The 22,500-nt window shown below is 42.3% G+C and overlaps 1 protein-coding gene across 6 annotated transcripts in view; it reads left to right on the top strand.

The window, feature by feature from the left end:
• Positions 1 to 22,500, top strand: part of pde8a (phosphodiesterase 8A) — an 81,367-nt gene that overhangs the window by 57,123 nt on the left and 1,744 nt on the right. Inside the window, exons 12-23 of one of the 6 annotated variants that reach the window (XR_013190670.1) lie at positions 8,855 to 8,935; positions 9,255 to 9,328; positions 10,254 to 10,418; positions 10,864 to 10,912; positions 11,000 to 11,135; positions 11,257 to 11,455; positions 12,882 to 13,099; positions 13,859 to 13,991; positions 18,785 to 18,949; positions 19,105 to 19,234; positions 21,345 to 21,988; positions 22,159 to 22,500. The exon at positions 22,159 to 22,500 is cut by the window's right edge and continues 1,744 nt beyond it. Coding sequence is in view for 2 of the 6 variants with exons in the window: in XM_077196844.1 (XP_077052959.1) it covers positions 8,855 to 8,935; positions 9,255 to 9,328; positions 10,254 to 10,418; positions 10,864 to 10,912; positions 11,000 to 11,135; positions 11,257 to 11,455; positions 12,882 to 13,099; positions 13,859 to 13,991; positions 18,785 to 18,949; positions 19,105 to 19,234; positions 21,345 to 21,448 (1,454 nt within the window). In the remaining 4 variants the exon portion in view is untranslated. Of the gene's footprint in view, positions 1 to 8,854; positions 8,936 to 9,254; positions 9,329 to 10,253; positions 10,419 to 10,863; positions 10,913 to 10,999; positions 11,136 to 11,256; positions 11,456 to 12,881; positions 13,100 to 13,858; positions 13,992 to 18,784; positions 18,950 to 19,104; positions 19,235 to 21,344 lie in introns of all 6 variants that reach the window. The other 5 variants (XR_013190669.1, XR_013190671.1, XR_013190668.1 and 2 more) reach the window with 5 other exon arrangements.

The following is a 22,500-nucleotide window of genomic DNA, read 5'->3' as shown; positions in this document are numbered from 1 at the left end:
ACACTCTTTACACTCTTACACTCGTTACACCCGCTACTACACTCTTTACACTCTTACACTTTTTACACCCATTACTTCACTCTTACACTCTTTACACTCTTACACTCTTTACACCCATTACTTCACTCTTACACTCTTTACACTCTTTACACTCTTACACTCGTTACACCCGCTACTACACTCTTTACACTCTTACACTCTTTACACCCATTACTTCACTCTTACACTCTTTACACTCTTTACACTCTTACACTCGTTACACCCGCTACTACACTCTTTACACTCTTACACTCTTTACACCCATTACTTCACTCTTACACTCTTTACACTCTTACACTCTTTACACCCATTACTTCACTCTTACACTCTTTACACTCTTTACACTCTTACACTCGTTACACCCGTTACTACACTCTTACACTCTTTACACCCGTTACTACACTCTTACACTCTTTACACTCTTTACACTCTTACACTCGTTACACCCGCTACTACACTCTTTACACTCTTACACTCGTTACACCCGCTACTACACTCTTACACTCTTTACACTCTTTACACCCGTTACTACACTCTTACACTCTTTACACTCTTTACACTCTTACACTCGTTACACCCGCTACTACACTCTTTACACTCTTACACTCTTTACACCCATTACTTCACTCTTACACTCTTTACACTCTTACACTCTTTACACCCATTACTTCACTCTTACACTCTTTACGCTCTTTACACTCTTACACTCGTTACACCCGCTACTACACTCTTTACACTCTTACACTCGTTACACCCGCTACTACACTCTTACACTCTTTACACCCGTTACTACACTCTTTACACCCGTTACTACACTCTTACACTCTTTACACCCGTTACTACACTCTTTACACTCTTACACTCCTTACACCCATTACTTCACTCTTACACTCTTTACACCCGTTACTACACTCTTTACACTCTTACACTCCTTACACCCATTACTTCACTCTTACACTCTTTACACCCGTTACTACACTCTTTACACTCTTACACTCCATACACCCATTACTTCACTCTTACACTCTTTACACTCTTTACACTCTTACACTCGTTACACCCGTTACTACACTCTTTACACCCTTACACTCGTTACACCCGTTACTACACTCTTACACTCTTTACACCCATTACTTCACTCTTACACTCTTTACGCTCTTTACACTCTTACACTCGTTACACCCGCTACTACACTCTTTACACTCTTACACTCGTTACACCCGCTACTACACTCTTACACTCTTTACACCCGTTACTACACTCTTTACACCCGTTACTACACTCTTACACTCTTTACACCCGTTACTACACTCTTTACACTCTTACACTCCTTACACCCATTACTTCACTCTTACACTCTTTACACCCGTTACTACACTCTTTACACTCTTACACTCCTTACACCCATTACTTCACTCTTACACTCTTTACACCCGTTACTACACTCTTTACACTCTTACACTCCTTACACCCATTACTTCACTCTTACACTCTTTACACCCGTTACTACACTCTTTACACTCTTACACTCCTTACACCCATTACTTCACTCTTACACTCTTTACACTCTTTACACTCTTACACTCTTTACAACCGTTACTACACTCTTACACTCTTTACACCCGTTACTACACTCTTTACACACGTTACTACACTCTTTACACCCGTTACTACACTCTTACACTCTTTACACCCGTTACTTCACTCTTACACTCTTTACACCCATTACTTCACTCTTACACTCTTTACACTCTTTACACTCTTACACTCGTTACACCCGTTACTACACTCTTTACACTCTTACACTCTTTACACCCATTACTTCACTCTTACACTCTTTACACTCTTACACTCGTTACACCCGTTACTACACTCTTACACTCTTTACACCCATTACTTCACTCTTACACTCTTTACACTCTTTACACTCTTACACTCGTTACACCCGCTACTACACTCTTTACACTCTTACACTCTTTACACCCATTACTTCACTCTTACACTCGTTACACCCGCTACTACACTCTTTACACTCTTACACTCTTTACACCCATTACTTCACTCTTACACTCTTTACACTCTTACACTCTTTACACCCATTACTTCACTCTTACACTCTTTACACTCTTTACACTCTTACACTCTTTACACCCGCTACTACACTCTTTACACTCTTACACTCTTTACACCCATTACTTCACTCTTACACTCTTTACACTCTTACACTCGTTACACCCGCTACTACACTCTTTACACTCTTACACTCTTTACACCCATTACTTCACTCTTACACTCTTTATACTCTTACACTCTTTACACCCATTACTTCACTCTTACACTCTTTACACTCTTACACTCGTTACACCCGTTACTACACTCTTACACTCTTTACACCCATTACTTCACTCTTACACTCTTTACGCTCTTTACACTCTTACACTCGTTACACCCGCTACTACACTCTTTACACTCTTACACTCGTTACACCCGCTACTACACTCTTACACTCTTTACACCCGTTACTACACTCTTTACACCCGTTACTACACTCTTACACTCTTTACACCCGTTACTACACTCTTACACTCTTTACACCCTTTACTACACTCTTTACACCCGTTACTTCACTCTTACATTCTTTACACCCATTACTTCACTCTTACACTCTTTACAACCGTTACTACACTCTTTACACCCGTTACTTCACTCTTACACTCTTTACACCCATTACTTCACTCTTACACTCTTTACACCCTTTACTACACTCTTTACACCCGTTACTTCACTCTTACACTCTTTACACCCTTTACTACACTCTTACACTCTTTACACCCATTACTTCACTCTTACACTCTTTACACTCTTTACTACACTCTTTACACCCATTACTTCACTCTTACACTCTTTACACTCTTTACACTCTTTACTACACTCTTACACTCTTTACACCCGTTACTACACTCTTACACTCTTTACACCCTTTACTACACTCTTACACTCTTTACACCCGTTACTACACTCTTACACTCTTTACTACACTCTTACACTCTTTACACCCGTTACTACACTCTTACACTCTTTACTACACTCTTACACTCTTTACACTCTTACACTCTTTACACCCTTTACTACACTCTTACACTCTTTACACCCGTTACTACACTCTTACACTCTTTACACCCTTTACTACACTCTTTACACCCGTTACTTCACTCTTACACTCTTTACACCCATTACTTCACTCTTACACTCTTTACAACCGTTACTACACTCTTTACACCCGTTACTTCACTCTTACACTCTTTACACCCATTACTTCACTCTTACACTCTTTACACCCTTTACTACACTCTTTACACCCGTTACTTCACTCTTACACTCTTTACACCCTTTACTACACTCTTACACTCTTTACACCCATTACTTCACTCTTACACTCTTTACACCCTTTACTACACTCTTACACTCTTTACACCCGTTACTTCACTCTTACACTCTTTACACCCTTTACTACACTCTTACACTCTTTACACCCATTACTTCACTCTTACACTCTTTACATTCTTTACACTCTTACACTCGTTACACCCGTTACTACACTCTTTACACCCGTTACTACACTCTTTACACCCGTTACTACACTCTTTACACCCGTTACTACACTCTTACACTATTTACACTCTTACACTCGTTACACCCGTTACTACACTCTTACACTCTTTACACCCGTTACTACACTCTTTACAACTGTTACTACACTCTTACACTCTTTACACTCTTACACTCGTTACACCCGTTAATACACTCTTTACACCCGTTACTACACTCTTAACACCCGTTACTACACTCTTAAGAGTGTAGTAACACAGAATAAGACAGAGTGAAGTAACGGGTGTAAAGAGTGTAAGAGTGAAGTAACGGGTGTAAAGAGTGTAGTAACGGTTGTAAAGAGTGTTAAGAGTGTAGTAACGGGTGTAAAGAGTGTAAGAGTGTAGTAACGGGTGTAAAGAGTGTAGTAACGGGTGTAAAGAGTGTGAAGGAATACAACTTTGTCAAATGTTTAATTTAGTTTAATATATAAACTGAGAAAGTTCTGTAACTTGAATTTAGCATTCAGCTGTGGAGCACGAAACTCCTGTCTTATTCACCCGTTACTACACTCTTTACACCCGTTACTACACTCTTAACACTCTTTACACCCGTTACTACACTCTTACACTCTTTACACCCGTTACTTCACTCTTACACTCTTTACACCCGTTACTACACTCTTAACACTCTTTACACCCGTTACTACACTCTTAACACTCTTTACACCCGTTACTACACTCTTACACTCTTTACACCCGTTACTACACTCTTACACTCTTTACACCCGTTACTTCACTCTTACACTCTTTACACCCGTTACTACACTCTTAACACTCTTTACACCCGTTACTACACTCTTAACACTCTTTACACCCGTTACTACACTCTTAACACTCTTTACACCCGTTACTACACTCTTACACTCTTTACACCCGTTACTACACTCTTACACTCTTTACACCCGTTACTTCACTCTTACACTCTTTACACCCGTTACTACACTCTTACACTCTTTACACCCGTTACTACACTCTTACACTCTTTACACCCGTTACTACACTCTTAACACTCTTTACACCCGTTACTACACTCTTACACTCTTTACACCCGTTACTACACTCTTACACTCTTTACACCCGTTACTACACTCTTACACTCTTTACACCCGTTACTACACTCTTAACACTCTTTACACCCGTTACTACACTCTTAACTCTCTTTACACCCGTTACTACACTCTTACACTCTTTACACCCGTTACTACACTCTTACACTCTTTACACCCGTTACTACACTCTTACACTCTTTACACCCGTTACTACACTCTTAACACTCTTTACACCCGTTACTACACTCTTAACTCTCTTTACACCCGTTACTACACTCTTACACTCTTTACACCCGTTACTACACTCTTACACTCTTTACACCCGTTACTACACTCTTAACTCTCTTTACACCCGTTACTTCACTCTTACACTCTTTACACCCGTTACTACACTCTTACACTCTTTACACCCGTTACTACACTCTTACACTCTTTACACCCGTTACTACACTCTTAACACTCTTTACACCCGTTACTACACTCTTAACTCTCTTTACACCCGTTACTACACTCTTACACTCTTTACACCCGTTACTACACTCTTACACTCTTTACACCCGTTACTACACTCTTAACACTCTTTACACCCGTTACTACACTCTTACACTCTTTACACCCGTTACTACACTCTTAACACTCTTTACACCCGTTACTACACTCTTAACACTCTTTACACCCGTTACTACACTCTTACACTCTTTACACCCGTTACTACACTCTTACACTCTTTACACCCGTTACTACACTCTTACACTCTTTACACCCGTTACTACACTCTTAACTCTCTTTACACCCGTTACTACACTCTTACACTCTTTACACCCGTTACTACACTCTTACACTCTTTACACCCGTTACTACACTCTTAACACTCTTTACACCCGTTACTACACTCTTACACTCTTTACACCCGTTACTACACTCTTTACACCCGTTACTACACTCTTAACACTCTTTACACCCGTTACTACACTCTTAACTCTCTTTACACCCGTTACTACACTCTTACACTCTTTTCACCCGTTACTACACTCTTACACTCTTTACACCCGTTACTACACTCTTAACACTCTTTACACCCGTTACTACACTCTTAACACTCTTTACACCCGTTACTACACTCTTAACACTCTTTACACCCGTTACTACACTCTTACACTCTTTACACCCGTTACTACACTCTTAACACTCTTTACACCCGTTACTACACTCTTACACTCTTTACACCCGTTACTACACTCTTAACACTCTTTACACCCGTTACTACACTCTTAACTCTCTTTACACCCGTTACTACACTCTTACACTCTTTACACCCGTTACTTCACTCTTACACTCTTTACACCCGTTACTACAGTCTTTACACCCGTTACTTCACTCTTACACTCTTTACACCCGTTACTACACTCTTTACACCCGTTACTACACTCTTACACTCTTTACACCCGTTACTACACTCTTACACTATTTTCACCCGTTACTACACTCTTACACTCTTTACACCCGTTACTACACTCTTAACACTCTTTACACCCGTTACTACACTCTTAACACTCTTTACACCCGTTACTACACTCTTACACTATTTTCACCCGTTACTACACTCTTACACTCTTTACACCCGTTACTTCACTCTTACACTCTTTACACCCGTTACTACACTCTTAACACTCTTTACACCCGTTACTACACTCTTAACACTCTTTACACCCGTTACTACACTCTTACACTATTTTCACCCGTTACTACACTCTTACACTCTTTACACCCGTTACTACACTCTTAACACTCTTTACACCCGTTACTACACTCTTACACTCTTTACACCCGTTACTACACTCTTACACTCTTTACACCCGTTACTACACTCTTACACTCTTTACACCCGTTACTACACTCTTAACACTCTTTACACCCGTTACTACACACTTTACACTCTTACACTTGTTACACCCGTTACTACAGTCTTTACACTCTTACACTCGTTACACCCGTTACTTCACTCTTACACCTTTACACCCGTTACTACACTCTTTACACCCGTTACTTCACTCTTAACACTCTTTACACCGTTACTACACACTTTACACTCTTACACTTGTTACACTCGTTACACTCTTTACACCCGTTACTACACTCTTACACTCTTAACACTCTTTACACCCGTTACTACACTCTTAACAGTCTTTACACCCGTTACTACACTCTTACACTCTTTACACCCGTTACTACACTCTTAACACTCTTTACACCCGTTACTACACACTTACACTCTTTACACCCGTTACTACACTCTTACACTCTTTACACCCGTTACTACACTCTTAACACTCTTTACACCCGTTACTACACTCTTACACTCTTTACACCCGTTACTACACTCTTACACTCTTTACACCCGTTACTACACTCTTACACTCTTTACACCCGTTACTACACTCTTACACTCTTTACACCCGTTACTACACTCTTAACACTCTTTACACCCGTTACTACACACTTTACACTCTTACACTTGTTACACCCGTTACTACACTCTTAACACTCTTTACACCCGTTACTACACACTTACACTCTTACACTCTTTACACCCGTTACTACACTCTTAACACTCTTTACACCCGTTACTACACACTTACACTCTTTACACCCGTTACTACACTCTTAACACTCTTTACACCCGTTACTACACACTTTACACTCTTACACTCTTTACACCCGTTACTACACTCTTAACACTCTTTACACCCGTTACTACACACTTACACTCTTTACACCCGTTACTACACTCTTACACTCTTTACACCCGTTACTACACTCTTAACACTCTTTACACCCGTTACTACACTCTTACACTCTTTACACCCGTTACTACACTCTTACACTCTTTACACCCGTTACTACACTCTTACACTCTTTACACCCGTTACTACACTCTTACACTCTTTACACCCGTTACTACACTCTTACACTCTTTACACCCGTTACTACACTCTTAACACTCTTTACACCCGTTACTACACACTTTACACTCTTACACTTGTTACACCCGTTACTACACACTTTACACTCTTACACTCGTTACACCCGTTACTTCACTCTTACACCTTTACACCCGTTACTACACTCTTTACACCCGTTACTTCACTCTTAACACTCTTTACACCGTTACTACACACTTTACACTCTTACACTTGTTACACTCGTTACACTCTTTACACCCGTTACTACACTCTTACACTCTTAACACTCTTTACACCCGTTACTACACTCTTAACACTCTTTACACCCGTTACTACACTCTTACACTATTTTCACCCGTTACTACACTCTTACACTCTTTACACCCGTTACTACACTCTTAACACTCTTTACACCCGTTACTACACACTTTACACTCTTACACTTGTTACACCCGTTACTACAGTCTTTACACCCGTTACTTCACTCTTACACTCTTTACACCCGTTACTACACTCTTTACACCCGTTACTTCACTCTTAACACTCTTTACACCCGTTACTACACTCTTACACTATTTTCACCCGTTACTACACTCTTACACTCTTTACACCCGTTACTACACTCTTAACACTCTTTACACCCGTTACTACACACTTTACACTCTTACACTTGTTACACCCGTTACTACAGTCTTTACACCCGTTACTTCACTCTTACACTCTTTACACCCGTTACTACACTCTTTACACCCGTTACTTCACTCTTAACACTCTTTACACCGTTACTACACACTTTACACTCTTACACTTGTTACACTCGTTACACCCTTTACACCCGTTACTACACACTTACACCCTTTACACCCGTTACTACACACTTACACCCTTTACACCCGTTACTACACTCTTACACTAATTATACTCTTTACACCCGTTACTACACTCTTACACTCTCACACTCTTACACTCTTTACACTCTTACACTCTCACACTCTCACACTCTTACACTCTTTACACTCTTTACACTCTCACACTCTTACACTCTCACACTCTTACACTCTCACACTCTTACACTCTCACACTCTTACACTCTTTACACTCTTACACTCTTTACAAACTCTTTACTCTTGTTGCTGTTGTCATTGTGTGTCAGATATTCAGCAGTTCAGCAAACACAAGGACCGCAGGAAAGGATCACTGGACGTTCGCTCGACGACCTCTAGAGGAAGTGATGGTGAGACAACACACTGCTGACCGCTGACCCTCAAACCCCGCCCCTAACACAGAGCCCCGCACCTAACTCAGAGCCCCTCCCTCACTGTTCAGTCTGAATAGAGCTCAGCGATGGAAACGGCTCGTCACACCAGACGCTTGTCTTCAACGTTTGCATGACAGATTTTAGATTGAGCTAATTTAGGGTCAGCTATAACAAGTGTTTTATAAGAGGAGACCGATAGTCGTAAAAGTGTCTGTTAATATGAGAACCATTACTAACCCTTGACCTCTGACCCCTGCGCATGTCAGTGCATCACACAGTGTTTTCTTGTGTTTAGCAGGAGGTTCACAGAGGAGACACTCGTCTATGGCCAGAATTCACTCCATGACTATTGAAGCTCCCATCACTAAGGTACTGTGTGTGAGAGTGTGTGTTCTGTAGGCTCATGTTGTGTGTGTGTGTGTGTTCTGTAGGCTCATTTGTTAAGTCTGCTGTTTTTGTGTGTATGTTCTGTAGGCTCGTGTGTGTGTGTGTGTGTGTGTGTGTTCTTTAGGCTCATGTGTTATGTCTGCTGTGTGTGTGTGTGTGTGTGTGTGTTCTGTAGGCTCATGTGTTATGTCTGCTGTGTGTGTGTGTGTGTGTGTGTGTGTGTGTGTTCTGTAGGCTCATGTGTTGTCTGCTGTGTAGTGTGTGTGTGTGTTCTGTAGGTTCATGTGTTTAGTCTGCTGTGCGTGTGTGTGTGTGTTCTGTAGGCTCATGTGTTATGTCTGCTGTGTGTGTGTGTGTGTGTTCTGTAGGCTCATGTGTTGTCTGCTGTGTAGTGTGTGTGTGTGTGTTCTGTAGGTTCATGTGTTTAGTCTGCTGTGTGTGTGTGTGTGTGTGTGTGTGTGTGTGTGTGTGTGTGTGTGTGTGTTCTGTAGGTTCATGTGTTTAGTCTGCTATGTGTGTGTGTTCTGTAGGCTCATGTGTTGTCTGCTGTGTAGTGTGTGTGTGTGTGTTCTGTAGGTTCATGTGTTTAGTCTGCTGTGTGTGTGTGTTCTGTAGGCTCATGTGTTGTCTGCTGTGTAGTGTGTGTGTGTGTGTTCTGTAGGTTCATGTGTTTAGTCTGCTGTGTGTGTGTGTGTGTGTGTGTGTGTTCTGTAGGTTCATGTGTTTAGTCTGCTGTGCGTGTGTGTTCTGTAGACTCATGTTAAGTCTGCTGTGTGTGTGTGTGTGTGTGTGTGTGTAGGCTCATGTGTTTAGTCTGCTGTGTGTGTGTGTTCTTTAGGCTCATGTTAAGTGTGTGTGTGTGTGTGTGTGTGTGTGTGTGTGTGTGTGTGTGTGTGTGTGTGTGCAGGTGATAAACATCATCAATGCGGCTCAGGAGAGCAGTCCGATGCCGGTGGCTGAGGCGCTGGACCGAGTGCTGGAGATCCTGAGGACCACAGAGTTATACTCTCCTCAGCTCGGCACTAACGAGGAAGACCCGCACACTAACGACCTGGTGGGCGGATTAATGACCGTGAGTCTCATCGCCTATAAACGTCACCGCTTTACATGGATTCAGATTATTAAACTCCAATGGAAGGGAAGTTGTGCTGGTCTTCTCTCCTCTATTGTGTCGTATATCGAGTGAAGCGCTTCTGGAACAAGAACACATGTGGGCGGGGCTTGATTGTGTCTGTGGGGAGGTGATTGGATGATTGTGGTTTGCTATTGGCTGATCTCATGTGAGTGACAGGTTATAGCCCCGCCCACATCATCAGAGAAGAGAAGCTGCAAGAGGAACTGATTCTCATTCAACATTATTAACACAATAATGATGCGCGTCCATAAATCATTTATAATAAACACTGCAATATTGTGTTTGTCATTTAAACAACAAACAGAGCAGCATCATTATCAAGTACTGTGTGTGTGTGTGTGTGTGTGTGTGTCAGATGTTGACTCTGCTCTCTCTCCTGCAGGACGGACTGCGCAGGTTATCAGGAAACGAGTACATCTTTGCCTCTAAACGTAAGCAGAGTTCTTGCTATCTGACCTTTGACCCTGTTCCTGTGCAATGGTTCTCTCTCTCACACACACACACACACTGTGTTTCAGAGCTGCATCACATCCCGAGTCACCTGACCACTCCACTGTCCCTCAACGATATCCCACCATGCATTGCTCAGACGATGGAAAACGAAGACTCGTGGGACTTTGATATTTTCAGCCTGGAGTCGGCCACCATAAAGCGGTGAAGCTCACACACACACACACACACACACACACACACACACACACACACACAGTGTTGCTAGAGACTCTGTCCGTGTGTGTGAGTGTGTGTGTCCTCATGCTGCCCTGTGTGTCTCCAGGCCTCTGTTGTTCCTGGGGTTGAAGATCTTCTCTCGGTTCGGTGTGTGTGAGTTCCTCAACTGTCCCGAGGCGACGCTGCGCTCGTGGCTTCAGATCCTCGAGGCCAATTATCACTCCAGCAACTCGTACCACAACTCTTCTCACGCCGCGGATGTGCTGCACGCCACAGCTTACTTCCTGCGCAAGGAGCGCGTCAAGGTTTATCTCACACACACACTCAAACACACACATTTTCTCTCTCTCTCTCTCTCTCTCTCTCTCTCTCTCTCTCTCTCTCTCTCTCTCTCTCACTCACTCACTCACTCACTCACTCACACACTCAAACTCACTCACACACTCAAACTCACCCACACACTCACACATACACACACTCTCTCTCTCCCACACATACACACATTCTCTCTCACTCTCACACACACACACACACACACACACACACACACTCACACTCACTCATACATACACACCGTCTCTCTCTCTCTCACACACACATACACACTCAAACTCACACACACACTCAAACATACACACACTCTCTCTCTCGCACACTCACAGATACACACATACTCTCTCACACACACACTCACACTTATTCACTCACTCACTCACTCACTCATACAGACACACACCAACACAGACACAAAAACACTCATACAGACACACACACTCATACAGACACACACACAAACACACACTCATACAGACACACACACTCATAACAGACACACACACACACACACTCTTATTCACTCACTCATACAGACTCACTAACACTCTCTCTCACACACACACTAGAGATGCGCGGTTGGCGGTTACAGCCGCGGATCAGGCGGATGACGTGACGGAAAAAATATTTTAATTAAATTCGGGCGGGTGGCGGGCGATTGAACCAATCAAATGAAAAATATATGTATACATTGTTAAATATTGTAATCTGACTATACCTACATCCAAAAAAAATCGAGCACACTTTGAAATCGTCAAATTTTCATCCGGCAGCTAGTCCAGTCCAGTCTGTGCAGAGACTGCTTGTTATTATCAGAGATGGCAACGCCGGCGAAGGAGGAACGTGACAAACTCAAAAAAGGAGAATTAAAAACAAAGGAAATAGAAGGTCAGAAAAGGGTTGCCTGGAATAAGTTTTACAAAGTGGTAAATCAGGATGACACCAGTGCAGGATATGTAAATTTGCGTACCGATCGGAGACGGAGTTCACTGCTGATATTCTGAGAGCTTTCTAGTCTCGCGGCTTGTATCGCCCAATCAGCGGCTGGCGGGCGGGTGCGGTTTAGACAATTGGTCAAAAACGTTGGTGCGGACGGATGATGAGATATGTGATGCGAATGAAATAATAGCCCATCCGCGCATCTCTAACACACACACACTTATTCACTCACTCTCACTCACTCTTACACACACTCACTTATTCTCACACACACTCACTCACACCCTCACACACACACACACACACTCTAAACAGTCACTCCAGGATCTGAGTGATCCACAGTTAGCTAGTGTTGTTGACTATGGGATGAGATCATGTCATACACTTCATGACGCTTCGTGTGTGTGTGTGCGTGTGTGTGTGCGTGTGCGTGTGTGCGCATGCGCGCGTGTTTCTCAGCAAAGTCTGGACCCCATAGACGAGGTGGCGTCCCTGATCGCTGCTGCTGTTCATGATGTGGACCATCCGGGCCGCACAAACTCCTTCCTGTGTAACGCAGGAAGTGATCTCGCCATCCTGTACAACGACACCGCAGTGCTAGAGTCGCATCACGCGGCGCTAGCGTTCCAGATCACCACGCGAGACGACAAGTGCAACATCTTCAAGAACATGGAGAGGTGATGACACACGATTAAACTCATCAGCTTTTCTTGCACAGTGGTTTTTAATTTGACTGCATCATTTGCAATGCTTCATGGGAGTAGTTCATTTACTCATTAAAGATGTCAAGTACAACAGGGTTTGAAATTAACTTTTTCACTCACCGGCCATTCAGAACTTCTACTAGCCAAAGAAATTAACCAGATTAACTACATCACAGGTTATATATATTATAAAATTTGGGGTTCATACATTCATTTGTTATTCAAACAAAATCCTGCCACCCAGCATCTCCTCTTCCTCTTTCATCATCATCATCATCACCATCATCACCACCATCATCACCACCATCATCACCAAACATGTGTTTTAGGTGGACAGATCAATACAGTACAAAGAACATGTTGGTCTTTTCTGTTAACCAAATGCCTTTTAATCTTTTTTTTTTTTTGAAGTGCGCCGGTATATGTTGTGTCGTGACGAGTGTGTTTAAGTAAGCCAGATATGAGCAGATTCTGTGCAATACTCTCTATTTAACAGATCATGACTCTCGAGTGTTTGGACTAAATCTGTGTAGATTTGTCTTACACGAACTTCCAAAGTGAGAAACATAATAAGTACCACGAGATTGGCTAGAGATTTGACAGTGTTTCCCGCCACTATTGATTTTTACAAATGCGGGTGTTAATTTCAAACCCTGAAGTGCACAGTCTTTAAACAGTGTATTTTAGCGTTGAACACTAGTGACACACACACACACACACACTCTCTCACAGGAACGAGTACCGCACGCTCCGGCAGGCCGTCATCGACATGGTTCTCGCCACTGAAATGACCAAACACTTCGAGCACGTCAACAAGTTCGTCAACAGTATCAACAAACCGCTGGCGGCACTGGAGGAGAACGAGGTGAGACACACACACACTCTCACACACACACACACACATACACTCACACAAACATACACTTGCACAAGCTCACTCGCGCGCACACACACACTCACACAAACACACACTTGCACAAGCTCACTCGCGGCACTAGCGTAGCCAGAAAACCGTCTCTGGGTGTGCATAAGAAAAATTGGGTGTGCCACATTTATTGTCAAATTAATGTGCAAAAAAAACTCGGACCCGGCTTATCACTAACTTTACAGAATAGACTGGGCTGATGTGTAAAACTTGTTTGCCACATAAACATAGGCCTAATACTAGGCCTACAGTATATAAAATATAACTCAGGGTTCAACATTAAGGCTTTACTTGTGCTTGTCCTTCGAACAAGTAAAACGGCCATTCTCTTGTCCAAGTAAAAATGCAGAAATCGGTTTAAACGTATGCTTCATCTTTCATTTTAAATTCTTAGATTTGATCAATACATTCAATTGAAAAAATTAGACACTATGCTGTTACCAATCAAATTAATTAATGTACACTGAAAAATTACAACTGCATTAAATAATGTTACGAGATTGTTTTAAATATTTTTTGAAGATACAAAAAAGATATTGGAAAGAATTATAGCCTACTTTTAAACACGAAACTAAACCACCAGTAGGGGGCGGCAGGTGACTGTCTTAATGAGTGAGTTATTCGGTCATTTATTCAAATGATTCGTTCAAACGGCTGAATCGTTAAGGAATGAGGTAGTTGTTTAATGGGTCATTGAATCTTTGACTCAATCGATTCATTCAAAGCGCGGAATCATTCAGTAATGCAGTTATGTTTTCAGGTGAGCTGCGCTGTGGTTCTTGGGATGTTTGTTTGGAACTGTTTTCGCTGCTCAAATAGAAAAACAGTCAATATTGTGTCTAAAATGTAAGTGACTTGATATTGATTACTTGTTTATTGAACTGTCATATGAAATCAGTGTCATATTTTCAATTGTGATGGTATTCAGCAGTCGTGGTGCTTAACTGTATCATATCATATATTATAAATATGAACACATTAATTTTTTAACCGCTCTATGTTCATTAAGTTTCTTTGTGTGAACTGCGCTCATTGTTTCTATTTCTCCTCATGAGGCGCGAGACTCAACAGCACAACCGTATTACCAGTCTGCGGCTGTTTGCGGATTGGTTGGCAGTGCGAATGTCGGCAGATATTTTTTTAACGATAATAATTAAAAAATTAAAATACATTTTAAATGTACAAATATTTTAGGTAAACAACAATAGTCCAAGTTTAGGAAACGTTTTTATTAAAACTTTAAAAGAGAATTCTGCATCTATTTTAGGTGTGCCAGCTGCTACTGTGGGTGGCACCGGCACACCCTGGCACACCCGTGGCTACGCCAGTGACTCGCGCACACACACACTCACACAAACACACACACACACACACACATACACTCACACAAACACATACTTGCACAAGCTCACTCGCGCGCACACACACACTCACACAAACACACACACACACACACACATACACACACAAACACACACTTGCACAAGCTCACTCGCGCGCACACACACACTCACACAAACACACACTTGCACAAGCTCACTCGCGCACACACACACTCACACAAACACACACACACAAACACACACCTGCACAAGCTCACTCACGCGCACACACACACTCACACAAACACACACACAAACACACACCTGCACAAGCTCACTCGCGCACACACACACTCACACAAACACACACCTGCACAAGCTCACTCGCGCGCTATAGATATTGAACAAAAGCTGATTTAGCTCTTGATGGAAATAAAGGTTGTGATGTTGTTTCCATCAAGAGGAGCACACATTTTAGGTACAGATTACATGTACTATAATCAATGTAAAATAACACTGCACTTTATAAGTAAAATATACAATACAAATATAGTTACAAAGGTTGATTGAAGAACGAGTGAATGTTCTCTGTCTTCTGTTGTGTGATCAGTGTTATTATAGAGCAGGAATATTAGTGCTGTCACTTTAAGAGCTGCACGAATCCAGTATACTGATACACACACACACAGAACACACACTCTCTCGTGCTTGAATGGTTAAAGTCATGTTGAAATGTTTACAGAGGAATCGATAAGAGGAAGTATCTGAACAAGTATCAAGTACATACACTGAAAAAAATTATAAACACTTTTGTTTTTTCCCCCATTTTTCACGAGCTGAACTCAAAGATCTAAGACTTTTTCTATGTGCACAAAAGGTTTATTTATCTCTATTGTTGTTCACAAATCTGTCTAAATCTGTGTTAGTGAGCACTTCTCCTTTGCCGAGATAATCCATCCACCTCACAGGTCTGGCGTATCAAGATGCTGATTAGACAGCATGATTATTGCACAGGTGTGCCTTAGGCTGCCACAATAAAAGGCCACTCTAAAAGTTGATCAGGTTGTTGATTGTGGCGTGTGTAATGTTGGTCCACTCCTCTTCAATGGCTGTGTGAAGTTGCTGGATATTGGCGGGACCTGGAACTCGCTGTCGTATACGCCGACAGACAGACATTTAAACATTAAAAGCAATTTTAAAAATATGTGTTTTTGTCAAGGTTTTGAATTTTGTAAGGTCAGTGCAGTCACGGGTGTTTTGGGGTAAAGCGTTCCAGAGGGAGGGGCAGCGACAGAGAAGGCTATATCACCCCAGGTTCGGTGTTTGGTCCTGGGAGATAGAGTCAAGAGGTTTGCATCAGAAGAGCGGAGGCAACGAGATGTGGCGGTGGAGCAGATCAGTGAGGTACGAAGGGGCCTGGTTATAAAGGGCTTTATGTGTAAGGAGAAGGATTTTGAACTGAATTCGTTGTGGGACCGGGAGCCAATGGAGGTTCTTAAGGACTGGGCTGATGTGTTCCCGGGTGCGGGTGAGTAGATGAGCAGCAGAGTTCTGAATGTATTGGATTTTAAGCTTTTCAATCTTGTGCCGTACAAGATGCTATTACAGTAGTCGATTCTGGAAGTGATGAAGGCGTGGATGAGGGTTTCAGCAGCGGAGAATGAGAGCGAAGGACGGAGACGGGCAATGTTTTTTAAAGTGAAAAAAGACAGTTCTGTTGATTTATTTTATATGCGGTTCAAAGGACTAGTTATTGTCAAAGATGACTCCGAGGTTGTGACTGAGAAGGGAAAGAGAGGTGGTGGAGTTGAGAACAGTGAGAGAGAAACTGTGAGTGGTTTTAGTGATGGATTTGGGACCGGTGATGATCATGTCTGTTGTTTCACAGTTAAGTTGAAGGAAATTGGTGTGCATCCAGGATTTAATATCAGTGAGGCAATTGGAGATAGCAGAGTGGGTGACGGAGGTGATGGATTTGGTGGAGATGTAAAGCTGGACATCATCGGCATAACAGTGAAAGTTGAGACCATGGTGGCGAATGACGTTGCCAAGGGGGAGCAGGTATATTATGAAGAGGAGAGGACCAAGCACCGAACCCTGGGGGACACCTTGGGACAGCAGAGCAGTGGAGGAAGTCCAATTGTTAATGTGGATGCACTTTTTTTCTGTCGGTGAGATACGATTGAAGCCAGGAGAGGGCGGTGCCGGTAATGTTGAAGGAAGATTCGAGGCGGGAGAGAAGAATGGAGTGGTTGATAGTTTCGAAAGCTGCAGTGAGATCCAGGAGGACAAGGATGGTGAGATGACCAGCGTCTGCGGAGAGAAGGATGTCGTTGGTGATTTTGAGGAGGGCTGTTTCAGTGCTGTGTTTCGAACGGAAGCCAGATAGAAATGGTTCGAACAGATCATTTGAGCTGAGGTGGGTTATGAGTTGTTTGGTGACAGTCCGTTCCAGTATCTTTGAAAGAAAGGGGAGATTGGAACCTGGAACTCGCTGTCGTATACGCCGATCCAGAGCGTCCCAAACATGCTCAGTGGGGGACATGTCCGGTGAGTATGCTGGCCATGCAAGAACTCGGATCTTTTCAGCTTCCAGGAATCATGTACAGATCCTCCAACATGGCTGTGCATTATCATGCTGCAACATGAGGTGATGGTCGTGGATGAATGGCACAACAATGGGCCTCAGGATCTCGTCACGGTATCTCTGTGCATTCAGATTGCCATCAATAAAATGCAGCTCTGTTCGTTGTCCATAACATACGCCTGCCCATACCATAACCCCCCCGCCACAATGGGCCACTCGATCTACAACGCTGACATCAGCGAACCGCTCACTCACACAACGCCATACACGCTGTCTATCGTCTGCCGTGCAGTGAATACCGGGATTCATCCGTGAAGAGAACACCTCTCCAAAGCGCCAGACGCCATCGACTATGAGCATTTGCCCACTCAAGTCGGTTACGCCGACGAACTGTGCCTTTTATTGTGGCAGCCTAAGGCACACCTGTGCAATAATCATGCTGTCTAATCAGCATCTTGATACGCCAGACCTGTGAGGTGGATGGATAATCTCGGCAAAGAATTGCTCACTAACACAGATTTAGACAGATTTGTGAACAATATTTGAGAGAAATAGCTCTTTTGTGTACATAGAAAAAGTAGATCTTTGAGTTTAGCTCATGAAAAATGGGGACAAAAACAAAAGTGTTGCGTTCATAATTTTGTTCAGTGTATGTATATGTACACATTTTATATCTTGGTTTTTCAATACAACACAAGAAATCATGAATCGAGTGTGTGTCTGTGCGTGTGTGTGCGTGTGTGTGTGCGCGCGTGTGTGTGTGTGTGTGTGTGTGTGTGTGTGTGTGTGTCTGTGCGTGTGTGTGTGTGTGTGTGTGTGTGTAGGGCAGTGGAGACGAGGACTCAGTGAAGAACATCCTCACGGCTCCAGAGAACCGGATGCTGGTGAAGCGGATGTTGATTAAGTGTGCCGACATCTCGAACCCGTGCCGCCCGCTGGAGCTGTGTGTGGAGTGGGCCGGACGCATCTCAGAGGAGTACTTCGCTCAGGTGTGTGTGTGTGTGTGTGTGTGTGTGAGTGAGCAGCAGATGCTCAGTGTGTGTGGTTGTCTGTTTGCAGACGGATGAGAAGCAGCAGAAGTTCAGTCTGTGTGTGTGTGTGTGTGTGTGTGTGTGTGTGTGTGTGTGTGTGTGTGTGTTTGCAGACGGATGAGGAGAAGCAGCAGGGTTTGCCGGTGGTGATGCCCGTGTTCGATCGCAACACCTGCAGCATTCCCAAATCCCAGATCTCCTTCATCGATTACTTCATCACGGACATGTTTGACGCCTGGGACGGTAAAGAAACTCAGATCGAGCGTTGTTCTCGTTTGAGTATCGGTCAGACGATGATGATTTATATTGAGAGTGTAAATCCTGCTGCTTTCATCAGATCATCCATTTCTGTCTGTCATGTTTCAAAATAAATAATAATTTAGTGAAAAACAGTGTAACAGGTCTTGAACTAGATTTTTATTGTCTTGATCATTTTGAATGTAATTGGCTATAATGACTGTCCAGATGAAGTCTGTCCTGTTGATTCTCGTCGATAACGATATACATCATGATAGAGTTATTTATCTCATTTCTGTTATTGAAAATAAGAAAAAAGCAAATTACAATCAATAGGACAAATACAACAAAAATATGAGTAAACAAGTTAAGTTTTTCAGGTACATGTAAAAATTAAATATTGCATAGCCTTCACTGAATGAATTAAATATAAATGTATTCTTGATAAAGCTAAAAGTTATTCAGCATTTCTCTTTCGTTTGATTGACATTATGACAGAGAGCGGCAGGTTTATTAGGCTACTGTCACTTTAAGAGCAAACGCACGGATCCATTGTTCTGACACACACGCGTTTACACACAGCTGTTCACGTTCACTTCAGTCATGACGGCTGTGTTTACATCAATACTCCACACGAGGGAAGTCTCTACGATGAGTCAATAGTGTTGTATATTTACATACCGCGACACACCCGACTGCAAAATCTCTAACGATAGACATTTTATACAGTGTAACAATAAATATATCGTCATAGCGCCCAGCCCTAATCAGAACCATGAAAATAATTAAGTCCATAAATGTGTGTGTATATATATATATATATATATATATATATATATATATATATATACAAATTAAATAAATATAAAAGTATACAGTAGTGTAGGAATCGACGTCCATCTGGGGAACATTGACATCTTCATCCTTTATTCAAACATTATTAAAGATTTTGTAAGAATATTGTGTAGTTTTGCTTGGAGCCGATTGGTGTTGTTTTTTTTATGATAGTAACGCAATGAAACATGATGAATTGTGCAACATAATTTTTGTGCAGAGAAATTATGAAAACATTCAAAAACCAGAGAACCAATGAAATATTAATAACTTATTATGTTGTAGTTAATGTTTGCTTTTTTCCTCTAAGCATTTTTTTTTTCTGTCCATTTCTTTGCTTGGTAAAATAAACATGTAGCTGTAGTTTGCCTTTTATTGCCAAATAAATCTGTCAGATAAACAGATTTAAAGTTTAGTGTTTTGTTCTTCAATTATATTTAATATATATATTTTTAATTTAAATATATTATCCTCTTGATGATTTAATCAAACTCGTATGGTCATTAAAAACAAAATTCCCCTGCAGACGTCACTTTTGGACACTACTTTATAAATAAATATATATACAGTTGCATTCAAAATGATTTAACCCACATTGCAAATCAGGTTTATTGGCAAAATTTACAAACTTTCAGCTGGTTGCAATAAACAAATCAAACAAAAGTAATTAAAATAGCTCAACACAACAAATGTGTCAAGTAATTTCCCCAAATTTAACTGAAAATGCAACTTTTGATGACTTTTACAATTTCAAAACCCTTGAATAAAATTCCTCCCAACAGCACAAATCAGCAAAACGAGTGTTTTCTCACTAATCAAGGGCTTCATTAGTTGCACCAGGTGTGCTTGAGCTAGAACACATGACATATCTGAACTGGCGAGGTTTGTTGAGTGTCACGTTTGACTGCATGTTAGAAATATGGCGGAATAATGGTCCAAAAAGTTAAGAGAAGAAATCATCGCCCTTCACAAACAAGGAGCAGGAATACAGAAAGACAGCGACAGCATTAAATGTTCCTAGAGACACAGTTGGAAGCATAGTTTGTGAGTTCAAAGTTAAAGGAACAGTGTTTTTTGTTCACTATAAACAAAATAAATATAAAAATATACAGTAGTGGAGGAATCGACGTCCAGCCTTGGAACATTGACATCTTCATCCTTTAGTCAAACGTTATTATAGATTTTGTAAGAATATTGCGTAGTTGTGCTTGGAATGGATTGATTTATTTGTGTGTGTGAATGTTGATATGAAGTGAACTGACGTGTGTTTCTCTGTTTCCAGCGTTTGCCGATCTGCCCAATCTAATGCAGCATCTGGACAACAACTTCAAATACTGGAAGGGTTTGGATGAGCAGAAGCTGCGGAGCCTGAGGCCGCCGGAGTGACGCGTGAGACGCGGCCGTTACTCTCCTCCCTGTTTATCATTAATAACTGATGATGAGAATCATGTTCGCTAATAAACACCCTGAAAACGAGAAGCGATCCAGACGCCAAAGCCGATCAGGACTGAGGATGTTTTAGACCGAGGCGTTTGTTCTGTTCCTGCTGAAGACTTTCCAGCGTTTCCCTCTGAGCTCGATCTCCTGACGAGACTGCTGCCTTATTTTATACGCTATATTTATACGCAGTTCTGACCCGCGACGGACATCTGCAGTTTTTAACACTCATGTTATATGAAGTAAATCTCAATATTTTTATAGATAATGAATTTTACACTGGAAGGATGTAAAGCATCTCAGACTGGTGTGAGAGACGATCGCTTCTCTTCCCGTCCAGCGATTCCCTCCGTCTTTCCATCAGGGTTCGATCATTCCCAGAGAGACGAACGGGATTTACTCGACACGGAGAAACCTGTGCTTCATTTCGTCTCAAATCCAGATCCTCTTCCTGCAGACGAGCGCAGACAGACTTTGACGCAGACGAACGTTGACGCAGACGAACGCTGATGCAGACACAGACGAACGCAGACGAACGCTGAGGCAGACGAGTGCAGACACAGACGAGCGCAGACGCAGACGAACGCTGATGCAGACGAGTGTAGACACAGACGAGCACAAACGCAGACGAACATTGATGCAGACGAACGTTGATACAGGCGAGTGCAGACACAGACGAGCACAAACGCAGACGAACGTTGATGCAGACAAGCGTTGATGCAGACGAGCGTTGATGCAGACGTGCGTTGACGCAGACGAACATTGGTGCAGATGAACGCTGACGCAGACAAACGTTGATGCAGACGAGCACTGACGCAGACGAGTGCAGACACAGACAAACGTTGACGCAGACGAGCACTGACACAGACAAACGTTGATGCAGACGAGCACTGACATAGACAAACGTTGATGCAGACGAGTGCAGACACAGATGAGCGCAGACGAAAGTTGATGCAGACGAGCACTGGCGCAAGATGAACGTTGATGCAGACAAGCACTCA

Source organism: Siphateles boraxobius, unplaced genomic scaffold (genome assembly GCF_051911475.1).
Source record: "Siphateles boraxobius isolate OS27281-9 unplaced genomic scaffold, OSU_SipBor_1 365, whole genome shotgun sequence".
NCBI lineage: Eukaryota > Metazoa > Chordata > Actinopteri > Cypriniformes > Leuciscidae > Siphateles > Siphateles boraxobius.
This window is presented reverse-complemented; position numbering and strand designations above follow the sequence as displayed.